This window comes from Carassius gibelio, chromosome A10 (genome assembly GCF_023724105.1).
Source record: "Carassius gibelio isolate Cgi1373 ecotype wild population from Czech Republic chromosome A10, carGib1.2-hapl.c, whole genome shotgun sequence".
In the NCBI taxonomy this organism is placed as follows: domain Eukaryota; kingdom Metazoa; phylum Chordata; class Actinopteri; order Cypriniformes; family Cyprinidae; genus Carassius; species Carassius gibelio.
In genome coordinates, this window is record NC_068380.1 from 16,264,158 (window position 1) to 16,283,816 (window position 19,659).

General features: G+C 37.9%; 1 protein-coding gene across 2 annotated transcripts in view; it reads right to left on the bottom strand.

The window, feature by feature from the left end:
* The window catches only part of LOC128021361 (protein unc-13 homolog B), a 60,886-nt gene that overhangs the window by 10,605 nt on the left and 30,622 nt on the right, over positions 1–19,659 (bottom strand). For both annotated transcript variants that reach the window (XM_052608483.1, XM_052608482.1), the window contains exons 9-29: positions 16,226–16,522; positions 16,031–16,121; positions 12,580–12,626; positions 12,275–12,353; positions 11,140–11,214; positions 10,821–11,040; positions 9,983–10,210; positions 9,681–9,822; positions 8,235–8,404; positions 7,475–7,590; positions 7,199–7,362; positions 4,271–4,421; positions 4,044–4,112; positions 3,862–3,951; positions 3,638–3,778; positions 2,584–2,714; positions 2,407–2,492; positions 2,176–2,302; positions 1,993–2,089; positions 498–641; positions 162–239 (exon numbers count right to left, since the gene is read on the bottom strand). In XM_052608483.1, the coding sequence (XP_052464443.1) occupies positions 162–239; positions 498–641; positions 1,993–2,089; positions 2,176–2,302; positions 2,407–2,492; positions 2,584–2,714; positions 3,638–3,778; positions 3,862–3,951; positions 4,044–4,112; positions 4,271–4,421; positions 7,199–7,362; positions 7,475–7,590; positions 8,235–8,404; positions 9,681–9,822; positions 9,983–10,210; positions 10,821–11,040; positions 11,140–11,214; positions 12,275–12,353; positions 12,580–12,626; positions 16,031–16,121; positions 16,226–16,522 (2,743 nt within the window). The remainder of the gene's footprint in view (positions 1–161; positions 240–497; positions 642–1,992; positions 2,090–2,175; positions 2,303–2,406; positions 2,493–2,583; positions 2,715–3,637; positions 3,779–3,861; positions 3,952–4,043; positions 4,113–4,270; positions 4,422–7,198; positions 7,363–7,474; positions 7,591–8,234; positions 8,405–9,680; positions 9,823–9,982; positions 10,211–10,820; positions 11,041–11,139; positions 11,215–12,274; positions 12,354–12,579; positions 12,627–16,030; positions 16,122–16,225; positions 16,523–19,659) is intronic.

Genomic DNA, 19,659 nt, shown 5'->3' on the forward strand with positions numbered 1-19,659 from the left:
ATTTTTTACATTAAATACATGAAAAATAGTTAACTCTAATGGCTTGTTTTTTGATAGTTCAAATTAAATTATTTACAAATGAAAGATCAAAGTAGAATCTTATTAGAACAGATTACAAACTAACAGAAACATCAGTGTTAACTACCAGGAGAACAACTTACAACTTTATCCTTATCACAATAGGACGGGAAGCTCTTCTTCAAAATGGCACTGTACTGTAGCAGAACTTTGTCAATGGTCTGTGAAGACAAAGAAATAAGAACTGAGCTTAACTGTTTTCAAACGTAAAAATATCTTGGTAATAGCATTAGCTAACAAACAAATGAAAAAGCCGGCTAACATTTTAGGAAATCTAGCAGAAACTCTCAGAATCTCTTTCTTTGAGACGAATTCTCTCAGAAATCTCAGATAAGTCCAGAAACAAGATAACACTGACTGCTGACATTTGTTCTGACGTGAATCTATTTGTAATCAGCTTAGGAGGAATGCTATTCCACCTTTGAGAACCGGCGGCTGTAGAGGGCCATGATTTTGGGGTCGGGACACTCCAGTTTCTTGATGATCTCAAAGCTCTGGTTGAGTTGGGTGAACACGTCCACCACCGAACAGGAGAAGAGAGCATGCTCTGACGTCTGCTGGAACTGTAGCGGAGAGACAAACACATCTTTTAACTTCGTGTCAGGTCACCTTTATTTATATAGCAAGATTATTAGACAATTTGTATCACTATCCGTCATTAAAAATCAGTTTATCTAAAAATTTAAATATGCGGAAAATGTACTCATGCTCGGGCTACCCAAGATGTAGATGAATGTGTGTCTTCATGTGAACAGATTTGGAGAAATGTAGCATTACATCACTTGCTCACCAATGAATTCACTTCAGTGAATGGGTGCCGTCAGAATGAGGGTCTAAAAAACTGATAAAAATAACACAGTAATCCACATTAATGGACCTCAGTCCATTGATGAATGACTTGTGAAGGGAAAAGTTGCATGTTTGTAAAAAACAAATCCATCATTAAAGCATTTCAACTTCTCTTCTGGTCAAAATTCAAAAAAATTGAAAATTCTCTTCAGTGTTCCTGTACAGTAGCTCAACTGGTAGAGCATTGCGTTAGCAAGCAAGCAAGCTAGCGCAAGGTTGGGGGTTCGATTTCCCGGGAACACTTTATTGGTAAAAATGTATAGCCTGAATGCACTGTAAGTCGCTTTGGATAAAAGTGTCTGCTAAATGCATACATTTAATTTTAAAATATGAACCGGTAACCCATAATAACTCTTCCTCCAGTGAAAAAGTCCACCCCCTATTGTCTTCGCACATCAAAACACATTTTGGGGGGGGTGTTTTACAAGTGTTTTCACTTGTAAATGGTGCTTAATCTGTGCATATTTCTCCCCTGATTCAGACAATTTACTTTTTCACTGGAAAAATGCAATATTATGAATAGAGCACTTTCATTTTAGCCAGAAGCAACATTTTGTAGTTAAAAATGTCTTGATGAAGGATTTGTTTATTACAAACATGTAGCTTTTCTCTTCACTAGATGTTAACTAATGGACTGGAGAGGTGTGGATTATTGTGATGTTTTTATCAGCTGTTTGGACTCTCATTCTGACGGCACCCATTCACTGCAGAGGATCCACTGGTGAACAAGTAATTTAATGCAAAGTTTCTTCAAATCTGTTCATATTATGAAATACATTATTTTCCATATTGGATGTACTGAGGGTGAGTAAACAGTCTGAAAAAGTTCATTGTTTTTACAGTTAATTATTCCTTTAACAAGCAGAAATACATTTTTTTTTGGAATATAATTGTTCTTGGAAAACTTGCAGATGGCAAAATTATTAAACTGTTAAACAGTTTTGAAAGGCAAAATGACCAGTTTGTGTGCACAGGAGCATCATAGAGGCCAAAAACACTTTTGTAATGAGAATGTGTAAAAGATAGCTGGCTATTAAAAGGGAATTGCACTGAAAAACCTCTTACTCCATCTTTTTTATCTCTCTCCAGCGCTCCATGCATGAACTCCATGGACACATCCTGGTTCTCATCCAGCCACTGCAGCACAAACTGCTGGAACCACCTGGAAAAGGAAAGACAATGTGAACAAATATCAAAAGTGCTTAGACTTCTGTGTTTGGTACTTGAGATGATGAAGAGCTCACTCACGTGGGGTATTCGGACACATCTCCCTTGAAGGCTGGCAGATCCTTCACGTATTCATTATACAGCCATTTCACCTTGAAGTGCAGGTTCATGTAGTCTGCACTTTTACACAGCCGGTGCTTTTCATGTTCTGTGGAACAAGAATATGTGATTGTAAACAAAATTTGGTGGCTAAACAAAAAAAAAGGTCATATCGTCTCCAATATACTAAATCAACGAACAACTGTTACTGACCTTCCATGGCATACTTCATATCCTGAGAGAACTGACTCCACATGACCTCTGCACTCAGTTTCCCAACATTCAGTTCCTGAGGAAACCTGTGGAGAAACAGGAACAGACAGACACGTGATGGCAGGAAAACAGAGATGGATAGGGTATGTTTACAATCCGGTTTGTGTGCACACTCACTGGTTTAAGACAGGGGTGTAGGAGTTACGGTCCTCCTCAATGATGGACACTATAAGAGTAATGAGTTTGGGCCAAAAGTCTAAGTTTTTAATGCTCGGGCCCTGATCTTCTGGGGTGCACTCGTCCTTATGCTGCAAAATAAATAAATACATAAAAGACATGGATCATTTGCTTGATTCACAGTTAATAAATTCATTATGATTAATAATTTAATTATTATTATATAATTGGTATTTTAAATTATAAAAAAATATTCATTTTCAATAAACAAAACAGTGTTGTTATTGTTAACTAAAACTATTAAAAACTTGAATTTGAAATGGAAATAAGACTGAAAGAAAACACAATCTAACTATTAGATAAAATCTTAAACCTAACAAAAAGAAAAAAAAGAAAATGAGAAATGTTATCTATCTGAAGTACTAATATCAACGACAACAAAAAAAAAGGCTTTAAAAAAGGCTCAATAAAAATATTAATGAAGACTACAAACATTTTTAAATAAGTGAAACGAACATGAGAAAATTACTAACATTTAAATGGAAACTGAAAATGAAGGTCATTCAAAATATTACTAAATGCTATAACAGTGTATTACAATAGTAATAATTAAAAGTAACAAATAGATTGTAATACATTTAATTATAATAGTATAAGTATAAATTCGTTGTTGATCTCCCATGAAAAGTGTAAACAAGTGGGAAAAAAAATGCAAAGCCTTTAGACATTTTCTTAACTTGAATGGCATGTTTTAAGAACACGGTTTCATTCGTGAGATGCTACAAAAAATGCTGAGACGCGAGAACAGTGAAACACATTAATTTAGGGAGTTAACATAGAACAATGATGGAAAAGTAGTGCAGTGGAAAGTTAAAAACACATTCTGTGTGAACTGCCCCTTTAAACTATGTGTTTAAGCATCCTCAACAGCCCAGCAGAGCAACGCCAGCTCAACCAATGGCATCAGTCAGGGGATGAGGTGAAGCTTCAGCTTTAAATCAGGCGAGAAAGCAAAGCATTACAGTCATAGGTGATAGATGAACGATCGTCTAACCGTGTCTCCGATCTGAGGATATTGGCGACTGTACAGCTCCTGGCAGTTGTTGAAGATGTAGTCATAAGTGGAGTTGAGGCAAGCTTTGACACAGTCTCTCACAACCTGACTGGCTCTCGGGGGACTCTGCAGTTCCTGGACCTGTCCAGAGTCAGACAATATAAATTAAGGACAAAATGAGCTCTGATTGAAAAACCGTCTTTGTTTCTTTTTTCCTTCTTTACCTTCATTCTGAAGAAAGTGATGCTGGTCAGGAGGTCCACCGTAGATTTGAGGTCCTGTAAACGTTCCTTACTGCTTGCAGTGAAGTTGTTCTGAGAAAGAGAAGAGACAGAAACTGATAATTCACCAATGTATAATCTAAAAACTGTAAATGACAAAAGCTGTTTAAACCGCCAACACTCACTCGATACATTGAGAGGTCAATGCGCAGGGAATTGTGCAGCTGATCCAAGAGCTTGACAAACCTTTCTTTCTGCAAGACGAGAAAAATTCAGCCATGCAGGACACCGACATGAAATATTTAGCTAATATATGTATATGAAACTGTCAAATATTTAAGCCTTTATTTAAAACTAAATATATTTGTATGTGTTCTTTACAATCTGTGTATTGTGTGATAGTCGAACATACCCCAAAGTTGGACGCAGCAAATCTGTCGCTTGCGGAGACGTTGGTGGATGCAGTGGTGTGGGCGTAGTAGGCGTTGATGTTGGCCAGCAGGGTGCTCATCACAGCCGGGACCCCGGGACACATATACTTAGACGAGAGACATGCAAAGTGCCTGTACGAACAAAGAGAGTGAAGAACACATCTACTATACATCCACTGGGCCTCATTCATGAAACACGAGCAGAACTCATTTTTGTGCAAATCGTTCGTAAAGCCGTTCTGACGTAAACTTTCGAATTCGTGAAAATAAGTTTTGACAAGATATGTACACCTGCCCCCTACCACACGTAAATGGTGCGTAAAATGTTCTGTGCTCTTTTTGGCAAACTGATGACACTGAATCTTGATGCACTGCCATAATAATTACAAGGTCATTTGCACTTGCCCTATTTTTGAATTTGTAAGATTTTCATTATTTTTCATTAATTAATTATTGTTATTTTTTTGCTGCAGCTGAGTTGATAATTGTAGAAGGCAGCACTCGTGACTATTTACCCAGCTGTATATAGAGAAGGGGCGGGACAAATACCTAAACATCCTACTTGTACGACTGCCTACAATGATGGAGAAGTCATATGAAGAGCGCCTGACATTTTTTTTCAGCTGGCTTAAAACACTTTGGTGGTCACACAATACTGAATATTTATTGATAGGCATATGGCCTATATTTTTTGCGTTTATGAAATATACTGGAGCAAAACCTGAGAAAGTAGACCAGAATATTCCACTGCATACCTGGACAAGCAATTTGCATAGCTGTAATTCATAGGTGGGGATTATGCTAATTGGGAATGAGCGTGCACGAGCGCTCTATTTACCAATGATAGGAATTCATTAACATACACGGTTAGCTATCAAATCGGACATTTATCAAGAGATTGTGAATCCAGAGGAGAGTTTTCAGGAAGGTCTGTTTTATGCGCAAATTACTCAGAAATAACTTGTATATTTACACAAGTTTCATGAATGAGGCCACTTTGTGCAAAGAAAGGTAATCACTCTATATCAAAACCTAGGAAGGCAGCAATATAAGGCCTAGATACACTCTGACAAGAAAACTGGTTCAAAAGGATCATACTATAAGGATCAAACGGTCTTCAAAAACGCAGTCATTAAGATGATTTTGAAGAGAGTCTCAAATTTCTTATTTTAATCCCAGAAACTCTCCTGAAATCCCGTAAAGTGTCCCAAATGAGTCACTTACAAGCAGTGTTATTTTAGTATCACTGATATATTGATATTACAGTCGAAATGATAGTTTTTGTTAATATTTTTAATTACATTTTATTTTTATACTTTCAGTGTTCATTGTTAATTTTCAGTTATCATTTTGTGTTTTCTTTTATTTTGTTATGAAGTTTTAGTATATTCAGCTGTAGGTATTTTAGTACTTCAACTTATTTTTTTCTGACCTTTTTCTGGCCCATTCAGAGTGAGATATGGCCGCTTGTGTGTGTGCTTTATTTGAGCGATGTGCTCCATTAATGAGCATCTCTTTCCACTCCTGACGTCTCCTGAAGCCATTAACCACCACAGACATCAGGAGTTCATCTCTTTACTCCCCTTGCTAGCCAAGATCCAGCTACTACCATGGAGAAGACTACATTTATTTATCCCTCACTAACCTTCACTGATTGCCATTTATTGCAGTTGTTCCTGTAGCTGTTTAAATGCTAAAAACTTGCAATAATATTTTGTGTTCCATTGGTTCAGTGCAGCTATTAGGTAAACTGGCTCATAACATGCAAGAGCTCACAAAATCCTGACTGTCTCAAGCTTATATGTAAAAAGCGCAAATTAAATCATCTCTCTTCAAAAGACATGGATTAAAACTGCTTGAATCATATGGATTCATTTTACAATTCTTTTATGACCTTTTTGGACTCTCTAAATTTTAGTTACCTAGACTTTCAATGGGGGGGGGGGGGGTTTACACACACACTCAGGTTTTGTCAAAAACATCTTAATTTGTGTGTTGAGGAATTCGTATGGGTTTGGAACGACACCAAACTCTGTTTGTACATTTCCATCATTACTGGATGATCTGGTTGAATTGATACATTAAGTATGAACATTAAGGCTCACCGATGGATCCTCTGCAGTGAATGGGTGCCGTCAGAATGAGAGCTCAAACAGCTGATAAAAGCACCACAATAATCCACACAACTTCAGTAAATGTATTGTTACTGTGTGTTTGTAAGAAACAAGTCAATCATTATAAAGTTATTAACTTCAAACTGTCGCTTCTGGCCGAAATCCATAATCCATAATAATGCTTCCTCTGGAGAAAAAGTCCATCCCCTGTTGTTTTCTCACATAATGCACCAACATATTTATTTACAGCTGTTTTGGACTGTTTTCATTTGCAAACAGAGCTTGATCTGTGCCTTACTCTCTCCTGATACAGATGAGATGACTTCACTGAAGCAAGCAATATTATGTATGAGTTATTTTAGCCAGTGACAATGGTTTGACGATAAAAACACCTTACTGTATGTTGAGTTTGTTTCTTGCAAACATTTAACTTCACAAGACATTAACTGATGAACTATGTGGATGAGTATGAGTGGTGTGGATTATTTCTGAATATCATTATGTTTTTATCAGCGGCTTGGACTCTCATTCTGATGGCACCCATTCACTTCAGAGGATCCACTGGTGAGCAAGTGATGTAATGCTAAATTTCCCCAAATATGTTCTGATGAACAAACAAACTCCTCTATATCTTGGATGGCCAAATGTATGTGACGTTTAAAGATCTTGTGTTTTAATAAGAAATATCAAATTTGAAAAATAGTAAGAATACATCAAAGAATAACCAATGGATGAGGGGGCAGAATCAAGAAACATGAAGACAACTGACAGTATGGAGGGTGGACTAATACATACGTCATGGCCTGGTAGATGGATTCGATCCCATAACGCATTGCAAATTCATCCACTATCTCTTGTGGCACATCGTCAAAGTAAACCTTCCAGGCATCATCCCCACGGGCTTCTGGGATTTTCACCACACCCTGACCGAGGACGTCTGTGATGTGATGAAAGAGGTTCTACAAGAAACAACAGAGACTAAATATTAGTGACTAAAAGACTAACATCAACTGCCTGATCATGAGAGATCTGTAGATGGTAAATGCATGTCAGGCAGATGCTGTGCTCTACCTCATGTAGACAGGTGTACTGGACGTGGTAGGGGGCCACTTTCTCTTCACCTTTAATTTCCACACTGATATGAAGACGGATGGCACCAGAAACAGCAGACTTATCCGTTCTTTTCTCTGTGGGGTGAGATATGAATGAATAATTACCTATACCTTCCAGAGATGATACAAATACATATAAATACATTGAGACCGCTGAACTTAGTGATTGCTATCGGGATAGGAAGAGACTTTCACCCAGCATGAAAAATATTTTTCGATCACCTACCATACCTCTAATTCTTGTAAATTCACAAGCACAGCCAACATGAAATAATGCATAGCCTGATCACTGTCTGCACATGTTCCAGAACATCAAACTTCATGCTAATCACTTTGGTTCTTATACTAGATGATTCACTAGCGGTACAAATTTCAACTAAATCTGAATAATCTTTAAATAAATTAATCAAATCAAAAGAATATGTTTGCTACAAAGATGCTTTAGTTTATGTACTTGAGCTTGATTTTATAAAACTGCACTAAGAACCACTTAGATCAGCGTGAACATTTCTCAAAATTGTTATTCCACAGAAGAAAGAACGGTGAGGGCGAGAATATCTTCACAGAATATTCATTTTTTGGGGTGAACTGTCCCTACAACAAGTATAAATACACTTTTCTGAATATCTACATTATTGCAGAGAGATCACTTAAGCCTAAAAGACTAAAAAACAAAAAGAAAGACATAAGATCATACAAAACGCCAGTCGAGGGCTTACCGAGGTTGTACCAAACGTCCATTTCTCCACTCAGTGTGCGAACCTCAATGATGGTTTGGCCCAGGAAGTCGTCAGATTCCCTCTTCAAACGCTGCTTCACTCTCGACTTTATGTCGTCATCTTCATCCCAAACACGGACTTTGATGCGATCAGAGGAGTTGTGGCATTCACTGGAAGACAACACAGATCTTCACATTATGTATTGAAGACCAGAAACTATGTGCATCTCATTTTGAAGGTTGCACCCATTTGTCAGCCACATACATCATCAAGTATGTCTTAAAAATAATTTATGTATATATTTATGTATAGTTAATAGTTAACTACTAGTGAAAACTGACCTCCAAACTAAATTGTGACCTTTTTTTTTTACTTTAGAATTTTATGGCTAATTAATGCAATGACTTGACTACATAACCTCTGCATAGATTTCCAGTCTGGAGGAGTCAATGCTAGTTTCCAGTCTGCAGATGCCAAAGGCACAGAAAATCACAGCCTCAGCATCCATCAAGTCAAAGGATTTCCAACATGTTTTAAAGCACATACAGTTTTCATTCATAATGCGTCTTCTAGCAATGTGACACGTTTCTGTGTATTTGGAATTGGAAAGTTTATGATGCCCAGTTTTTACTGTAACTATTTACAAAAATGCCAAATGATGCATAGTGTTCGAAAAGTTTTGTGTAATATGTTCTCTAGTCTTAAGATACGACTAGATTGAGGCCCCGTCCACACGGAGAAGGAGCTTACCCCAATCCGATCTTTTTTTTCCTCGTCTCAAGAAATATCCGCGTACACACAAAACCGCAAAATGATGTAGTATACATGCCAGACCAGTATGTGGCGCTGTAATTCTGACACAGAGATACACTAAAAACAGAGAAGAAGACTTGGACTATGCTCATAAACCTTGCGCGTGGTACACAATCGAACATGGAATAATACATTTATTAATCTGTGTTAATGTTAGTTAATAAAAAAGACAATCGTTCAGTGTTTGTTCATGTTTTTGTTGCTGTTACGTGACGTAGAGGTGTCTGACTAGGGGGGAGACGTGGGCTGATGACTTCATTGTTTCAGAAAATATACGGATTAGCCATCCAGACGAAAACGCAAAGACGGCGTTTTCAAATTTATCCACTTTGGGACCCGGTTTCAAAAAATAGCGGTTTCACCTTACGAAAACGCCGGATGCGTGTGGACGAAACGCCTATCCGATAAAAAATTTGTGCGTATTCACAGAAACGCGTCTCCTTGTGGACGGGGCCTGAATAATATTGAAAACAGGCCAGTGGTTCATCCACAGCCTGTTCACTCAGACAAGTTTATTCCACTACTGAGAGACTGGATCAAAGAATGTGTGTCACACATTCTGAGTAAGACAAAGGAACAAAGAGTGACACTTCAGTCAAAGAGATGGTCTCTGATTGGTCGAATTCTACTTACAAATGAAACTTTTCCTCCCAGACAGGATTGAGGTTGCCATAGATCGTCTTGGTCCTCTTTTTGGTTTTACCGACCTGGACGGTCACGTAGGGGTCACTGGAGCCAGTCTTATCTTTAGCCTGCAGTCCTTGAGCACAGACAACTATAAGACACAGATTAGAAGATGGGAAGTCATTGAGGTACAGAGGAAGATTTGCATTGTGCATCATTTTAGAATGACTTTTAAATGGCTGAATTTAACTCGAGTAAAAATGGAAGGATATTTCCAGACAAATGGCAAAATAAATGATATGTTTTTGAACCTGTGATGGTGATCTTGGCTGACCACTTGGACGTTCCATCCAGGACGCTCTGCTTGATGGTCTTCATCTGCTGAGCATGGATGGCCTTGCTGACCACAAATACATCTCGGATGACCTCAAAGATCTCAGGCTTGTTCCTCTCACGGATCTTCATGCGATCCTTCATGGCCATGATGATGTTCTGAGTGCGGTCCTCTGCACCATGTTTGGAGCTCTTTTCGGCCGCGCCTGAATGAGAAAAAAGTTAACGATGGTTAACTGCATTTTGATTTGTTCAGATTAGATTAAGACTTAGATTAAGAATTAGAAATAAACAATCAAAAGTATGATAAAAATTGTAAGTCATTAAATAAATTACTAATGTAATTGTTTCAGTTACTTTATAATGGAATCCTACAATTAAAGCAATTAAAGCAAATATTTGCAAAAACTCTGCATCAAAACACCCTAAACAAAAACTGTAAAATGTGGCAAGCTCATAAATCCAATAAACACCCCATCTTATAAAATCTACGTGTGTGATGATTATTTCACGGTGAGCATCAACTCGAAATCATTTACTTAATTTTGGCTAATGGAATTGTCAACAAGGGAGATTTCACTGAAGGAAGTCCATTTGGACTGTTGAGTTCAACAGGGCAGATATCAAATATAGAAAGGAATGTAAAAAAAAGTGAGCTTCTGTCCTACCAAAACAAAGGAGACTTTCAATGAAAGCACCTGTAACCCAGGCTGTGCCTGAGACCCCACAAATGTGGTCTTCTCGGTCAGTAGATGAAGGTAGGAAGTGGTCAAGCAAGTCTTTTGGTTCAGACATAGCACACGTGCTCATACTTACGCTGCAGGCAGTCTGCATTCAGCAGCTCCTGACACTTCTCGTGACATTTGACCCCGCACTCCGTGCAGCGCATGCCCTGCCGAGCGATGCCCCAGAGAAGCCCCTCACACTCGTAACAGTAGGTGGGCGTTGTGGCTGTCCACACCTCAAAGTTGTGCGGCGTTGTACAAGAAATGGGGTAGATTAAAGCTTGTAGCGTTTTCTTATACACATGGTTCTTCTGCAGAGGTGAAAAAGTTGGGGGATAAAAGTGAACACACATTTATTTACAGTAGAAAATATTTATTTCATATGGTCAGAAACAGGAAGTTCAACTAACCAGTTCCTCATCTTTTATGGAGGAGCGTGAGGCCATCGCAGATGCAATGCCAGCCTTCCTGGCTTGGACCAGAGACTATCATACAAAGAACAGATGTTAGTGCAAAAGTACATAAAATCGCGCAGAAACAGAGGTCAGAAACCAAGTGGAATCCAGATGTCAAAAATCTAAGCAAGAGAGCAACAACCCAGAACTTCAAAACTAGAGGTGGTGACTACGGAAGTCCCAGAAATCAAAGAGTAAACCAATGTCTGTGCAGTAAAGGAACAAGGGGTTAATGAAGAAACCAAACCATTACTGGGAAGCATCTAAAACACCCTTCTTGAAAGTGATGGCCCAAACATGTTGATGCATGTCGGAGGAAAAGTAAAAAAAAAAAAAAAAGTAAACCAATGAAAAGAACCATTTTTTTGCTAGCTTGCTCGTCCAATATATCAATTAAGATTGAAATGGTTTGCAAATACATTCATTGAGTATAAAATAAATGTTTTATTGTAATATCAGAATCATATTCCATATCATGATATAGTGTTAATGATATTAGCAGAAGTAAAGTTTGAAAGAAAATACTGGTTTTCATTTATATTTTAACAATTACAATATATGTGTAACATCGTACTTTTACATTGCATTGTTTTCTAACTGTGTATTTGCAAACTATTACATTAATACTGATCCTGTGGATGCAGTATCATCTTGATATACTCAAAAAAAAAAGAAGGTTCAGTCATATGGTTTTATTCTGGAAACTTACCATAGCCTGACCATGCAGAGTGAATGCGTTCAAAAGAGTTGTAGAGGTTTAATTTTACGTTTTTCATGGGGAGGAGAGAGATCAGAGAGTTGATTTTACTTCACTTCATATCTGTTTGAACTTAACGTTATTAAGGTTGTTGCTTATGAAACTTAAAAATGCTCATATTCTGACATTTTTGTCTGAACCAGATTTGGCAACTTAATATTGTCTTTATTTAATGTTATAAGACTGAACAAGTAATATTTCAGCAAGATTTGGAGAAATGCTGTTCCTTTTGGAGAAAAAGACCATGTTGAGATTTATAACAGAAATATATATGGCTTTTCTTTTGTATATGGATTTTAATTTAAGGCGAGGCCACATGGAAAGAGTACTTACCACATCGCTAACCAGGGGAATAGCTTTTTTCTTGCGCAGGTCTGGCATACTGTCAATTCCAAATATTCCACTCCCGTTTCTGTGGATATTAACACTTTGTAAAAGAGTTTTTCCATGCTTAATAATTAATACACAGGCAATGAACATGTTAATATAATGTTACTAACTTATAAATAATTCTGAATTTTCATAAATACTTCCATAACAAAAAAAGAGAAAACATAAAACACTGCATTAATAATGCAACTCCTCTTAATACCAACTATCAATAATCATCTATTAATAATGGTTAAAGAGAAACTTACCCAGCTTTAATCCATGCATTTCTTGAATTATCTCCATTTTCTCTGCCCTGTGGCATCAAGAACACAGTTCAGATCAATCAATGTGTGCAAGGGAAGTATTAAAACTTGAGCAAAACCTAAGCTAAATGTAGAGTACACATGATTGGTTGAGTTTCACCCAAAGGTGTGAGAAAGCACACCAAAACAAGACCAAAATGACTTTATATTGAAGATGAAGTCCTCGCTGATTGAACTGCTTAAAAAGGTGATCCAAATGACTGCCATGCAACTCATGAGATCAAAACAAAATCGATGAAAGGAGAAAATAGAAATCAACTTTTGAAGCACACACATTCTTGTAATGCACAGTAATAATTGCCAGCTAATTGGGGTTAAACCCCTAAGTTTAGCAACTATCAGGATAATTATATAAAGACACCCCTAAAAAAACACTTGATAACAGAAATGAGTTAAACCCTGACAATCATTCAGCAAACTGCAGCCATGTTTTCCATCTGAGGTGAACCATTTTTTTTTCTTTTTTGACAAAATGGCATGATCCTTCTTCCTCAGATAAATGGAACTACGGAATAGCTGGAGGTCCCATGAGCATGCGGTATGTTTCAACTGCTTTCAAAAGCAATCATGTGGCAAGACAAAGACCAACATTTTAAAAAATTATTAATTTCAAAAGATGGGAAATCACATGAAAGTAAGCAAAACAAAACAGAACCCATGTAATTATTAACAGACAAAACAATGAATGTTGAAGTCAGAAGTCTTCTGTATTTGCTACAGCTAACTCAAGTAGCAGGCAGCCTCGTACATTGATTACAGGGTCCAAAAAATAATGCATTGAAATAAACTTTGGATGAAAGACAAAGAAAAACTGGCGTTAATGAAAAAAAGAAATGAAATAACGACTGAGAATTGACCAAAACGTAATCACGACCTGATCATCTTCCCTACTTTCTTCCGTAAGACAGAGCAGGATAATATTGAAAAAAGAAAAGAACAACTGATAAACCGTATTAAATGAGAAGTAGGAAAAAATCAGCTTACATTCATAACTAACCAAAAACAAAAGACAATGTTACTTTTTTTTGTACCTTCTTTATACTCCTCTTCAGAGAAAGTGTTCTTTGAGGCATTGGCAGTCCTGTATAATCTCTGGCGATGTCTCTTCTCTTTGAGCACACGCTGAATATTGGCAAGGCACTTTTGGTGGTGAAGGTCTTCAAGGGCAGGTCTATTGTCAAGACTATGCTCCGCCTGTTTTCCATTAACATCTGTCTCTAGTGTTCCTGAATTGGTGCCCTCTGGACTTATTTCCATATTAGCTAAGCCAAATGCCATTTGTTGAGCACAAGAATCAACAATCCCTGAACTCAGATCCACACAACTCTGGAACACACTGCAGACTGGAAAGTTTCTGATCTGTTAGAGGTTCCTCTACAGTAATTCCTTTAATTCCTTCATCGTGAAAAGAGGCTTTGATGCCTTTTTGAGGAGACACACTGAGACCTAAAGTTGCACCATCAGAGGGTACAACAGTCTCTACATTTGAATCACCAGATGTGGTGCTATCTTTCTCAAAGTCATTGGATTTACAGGTAGTTGGGTTTACTTGGGAATTAGGACACTGTGGTTTAGGTGCATCAAGCTCTGTAAAGGCTCCCCTTAGAGCAGAATGGAAAGTCAGCATGGCTTTACTTATCTTTACAACATCATATCCTAGATTAGGTGGCGGTGACTCTTCAGTGTCTGGATTTTCAGAGTAATCTGGGTCATACTGATCCTCAGACACATCTGGGCAAACCCCTTCAGGCCAGTCTTTCTCCAAATCCATATAACAGAGGCAATGATCGCAAGATGAGTGTAGATTTCTGCAACCATCATCATAGTCTGTCATTCCAACAGTTGAAAAACTAAGGCTTCGGGATGGCCCACTACACGATTCATCTCGATGAACGAGATGGGGAGTCATAATGGTTTCTAAACAGTAGGGATAGGTGTTCAGAGTTGCTACACGATGAATAACTGGTTTCGCAACCGTTATACCTGTACCATGTATCTGGGCGTCCAACAGCTTCCAATCAATCTGCGCTGTTCTGGCAGGAGCAGTGATCCTCCTCACTGCCTCCAGTGTCTCCACTAACTTGGTTCTCCTTGGTACATATGGGTAATCCGTTTCCACATCCCATCCTGACATGTACAGTCTGGCTGTTAGAGGTCTACCTTCATTCTTCACCACTTTTCTATGCTTTATTAATGGGCTATTACTTGTACTTGGCATTCTCCCTACCTGGGTTTCTTTGATGATCCACACGGATTCCCTACAGCACCAACTGAATACACAGTGTCCAGAAAACAGCTCAATTAATCACATAAGATGTAAAAGTCATGTTTAATCAAATAATTTGATCATATGTAAATTCTAAATAATTTTTTTTTTTGTTGAAGCAGTCTTTTGATGATTTGGGTCCAAACATTGCCAATGTATGTAACATTGTATGTATATATATACAATGTATATATACATTGACTGTATTAATTTATCAGTCTCAAGTCTCAAACAGCAATCACTATAATGGAGCCTAAATGAAGAGTGCAGTATATGAGACCACTTAATTAGGAAATCCGAATAAATTACTCACCTTTTATAATATATTATAATACTTTAACTGATTTATGCAAAAGTATGGAAATTTTATCCTGGCCATTTATTGTTACCTTTATGTTAATAAATAATATATCATTAAAAAAGTTATAATAAACATAACACGAATAATTACTGAACATACACTGTAAAGCTACAGGTTGTGTTTACATATTTACCATACTGCATTCCACTACTTTAATAATTAGGCAAAAGCAATAGAACTAGCCACGTACATTACTTTGTAAACTTTAAATGTCCCCAATTTGTTTTAACTAGTCATTAAATACTCTTCAAGATACATGCTATCTCTAACTCCCTGCATCTCAATGCGTAATAACTCCCTGAGACTTGCAACACTATAGAGCCTGACCTTGGCCCTTGCAGATTAAAGCTGTGAGGTCTAGGCTGAGAATCCAGCGTGCCTTGCTGATACGGAGCCATAGTGGAATACAACCACTTTCACTGCACTGATGAATTTACTATCTCCAACCAACAAACAACCAAATTATGTCCACAAAGTTTTTTTAAAAAACGTACATTTCACAAGTTTAAATTTTAAATGGTGAAACTCAACCAATCCAAAACAGATGTTAAATAATGAGCTGGGCTGGGTTGTGTAATTTAGATTTACCTACTGAAAAGCAATAAAGGTAAGCCCAAATTCAAGTGACAATTTTGATTGATAAGATGCTGGTAACTGGTGCAGGTTCATGGGGGAAAGATGTGGTGGTGTTTGATTTGAAGTGTGAAACTAGAACAATTGAAGAAGGAATAGACAAAGAGATGGAGGGTATGACTTCCCTACTATACCTCCTTAAGTTGAGCTCTCACTTTGTTGATTGCTTTAAACCAGCGCAATCTGGATGGAGAGAATGGCGACGATGTTCCATCATCCCTGAAGCTACAAAAATAAAACACTGTATGAAAATGAAATCATGCTATTGAATATTTATTATACCAAATGTACACTGGAAAAATCACTGTAAGCCAGTACAATATCTGTACCCTTTGAGAGTTTTTTCAGGCATTTTGTCCACTTGAGAAACCACTTCCTTTTTTATAGTGCTGCTTATACCCCTTCCGTTGTCTTGGGAGGATTTCAATCCCTCATGTTCCCCCCAGGAAGTATGTCCATTGGTAGGCTGAGGCCCATTTCTGGATGGTTGATAGCTAGTACAGTGGTAGGTATGGTAGGACTCCTCTAACTCTGAACACGCAGCACTCTCCTGACCAGTCTCACTGAGCTGAGAACTAGCTTGGCTGAGGTTCCCTGAGGATCCAAAACGACTGGAGTCCACAGGACTATTGTGGTTGAAATGAAAAGAAACAAAGAAAGATTGCCACAAGTGAGTCAAAGTAACTGATTTTTTTTTTAAACAACATCCATTTAGCAAGTCTCCAATTAATAAACCGTAAATGCTACATAAACCTAAGGGAAATACAAAGTTACAAGGAGCCAAAGTTACTGTACAAAAATCACATAGCACTAAGAAATAAATCACACATTGGAAAAGTCACCATTTTCGTAAACTAAAGCTAAAACTAAAGTCTGTTAACGTGTTTACATGCCCATTAATATTCTTATTCAGTATACTGAGATCTACTGATAAAAATAAGGGCCCTAGTTTAACGATCTAAACACAAAGTGTAAAGCGCACGGCGCAGGTGCACTCAGGGCGTGTCCAAATCCACTTTGGCTATTTTAACAACGGAAAAACGGTTGGCGCGCCTGGGCGCATGGTCTAAACGGGTTGTCCCTATTCTCTTAATGAGTGATGGGTGTTTTTTGGGTGTAACATGCATTAAAACAATAAGAGTCTTATCTTCCATTCCCTTTAAGAGCCAGTTTCGCTTGTGCCATGACGTTTTTGCTATTTACACGGCGGAATTTGCCAAGCGCAAAGACAGAACGTGTTTCCGAGATGAAACGGAGCTGCTTGTGTGCGAGCAAATATATATATCAGATCACACCTCTTTTTTAGACCAGCTCGCCTATGGGCGCACAAATGAGCTCAAATGCATTTGATAATTAAACAACATGGCGATGGGCGGGAAAATGCGAACAGCACCGGACTGACACTAGCAAACACATTTGCTCTGTGCCTTGCATCGCATTGGGCTGGGTGTATTATAGGGTGTATTATAAGTCTCTAAATTTAGAATTTGAATATTTCAGACAGCATACTTTAGTGTTACATTTATTTTAAAATAATTTCAACAATCGCCACAAAATCCTTGTGGTAAAGTGGTCTTCAACAGGTTTGTATGAGCACTGTTAGAAGCCCTACTCTCATTATAATTTCATTGCTGTGACCTGAATTATTTTTAATAGAATCATGGCTGTGCATGTAAACTTAGTGCAAAATAATAAAGTTCCTTCTTTTCCTGCTGTAATCCTGAAGAGTCATCTCTAGAAGGTGGTGTCTGGATATGGATTTCCAGTTCTTTTTGAAGTTGAGGATCAGGAGTGATAAACTGAGAATTTTTTTTTTTGGACTTGAGAATTTGCAACAATTTCTTGTTTAACATCCACAGGGTGTGTGATTTCAGAATTTTCTTCTAACATAAAATTGCCATAATCCATTTCAGTAGTTGTACTATCCTCGATGTGAACTTTATTCTTCTGAGCTTTAGGCTGTGTTGTAACAATTTGAGGTCTTTGTTGCTTAGGAGGTTCTTGTGTTTCTTTCTGCCATGGAAAATCCAATTTTGTTCCAAACAAAGATGTTGACGTTTCTTCTTTAGACCTCAACTCTTGAAACAGACCCGCTGAAAATGCTTTAAGTCCAGAAAAAACCTTGCCACTTTCTGTGTTTGGAATTGAGGGTGGTGAAGAAAAGAAAGATCCAACAGACTTTCCAGCAGTTGCAGCTCCAGCCATGAAAGCAAACTTGGGTGCTGATAAACTTGGCATGCCAAACATGGACTGAGAAGTTTCTGTTGATGGAGGATGTTGAGCTACTTTTGAGCTACTCTCGATTGCAGATATTGATTTGTTTGTATCCTTTGCTTCAGGTTCAGAAACAATGACAATGGTTTTCTCAAGTATTATTTCACCCTCAGAAGGCTTCTTAACAATTGTTTCACCTGGATGGCAACTGGAAGCTGCTGTGGGATCTATACTTGTTGTTGATAAATTACTGAAAGTATCAGTAGCATGCATTTCTTTCATGGGTTTCTATTTTAATCTTTGTCTCCATACAATGCAACATCACCAGAAAATGACAGTAAATCATTATGTGCATTCTGATCTTGGACTGACTGAAGAGACTGAGGAGTACAGGTAACAGATGGTTATGTGTTACAGGTGTTATGTCAGCTGCTTTGGGTGCTTCTGGTGATATAAACACACTGAAAAGTTCGTTTTTATAGATTCTGTGGATAAGCTACTTGGAAGGCCAAATAATGTGTTTCTTTCTGTGTTTGAGTGTGTTTGTGAGAAGAGACCACCTGATGAATTTGCTGCTGAACTGGCACCAGTAGAGAGTTTATGGTTTTTGTACTCCGCTCTGAATTTGAATCAATATCCTTTGATCATTTGATAATTATTTACAGTAACATCTGGCATACTCCCTTCAGCAGCTATTGTCTCAACAATGTGATCTGAACTTTTGTCAGCAATATCAGCAGAGACTGGAGCCATGGAGGCTGCTGGGTTTTTTTTTTTTTTTCTTTTTTTCTTTCTTTTTTTTTTCTTAGCTGAGGGAATCAAATGCTTGGAATCATCATTCTTGGGTCCTGATTTAATTTACTCCATGAAGCCCAAATCTGACAGGCTAAAACCCACAATCTCCAATTTATTATCCTCCGTCATGTCCCCTCGAGAGAATAATGACCTTGAAGCAGTTGTATTTTTGGTTGATATTGAATCAGAATTACTTCTGCCAACAACGGAGGATAGAAAAGAGGATATTTTCTTAATGGATTGATAAGACTGCTCCTCAGGCTGTACTCTCTTTCTACACTCCTCTTCAGAAACCTCATCTATATGCTTTATTTATACTCCGATAGATGAATGTCGCCTCTGTTGAGGCTGATAGCAGCTGTAGACACATGTGGTAGGTGAATTTGTGGCTGCACCAAATTAAATCAAGAGAACTAGCTTGGCAAATCAAGTGGTGCGGTAAGAAGTTCATCTTCACTTTGGCCTTGCCATTGAATCCAAAGTAGCTCATCTTCATTGTAGAGAGGAATCTTAAAACCACAAACTTTAACCATCTCATTATACAGTCAGGCATTAGGATAGAAGTCCCCTGTATTTCCCCACTCTTGTTCTGGAATGCATGCATAGACATATTGCCCAGACATGTCTGTCAGTAGAGCGTAAATGTACTCATAATCAGGGTAGACAAAATATCCACAATCTCCATCATCTGCTGGCCACCACATCCCTTGGTCCAAAAGTGAAAGCCATTGCTGATACCACTCTGACTGCTCAA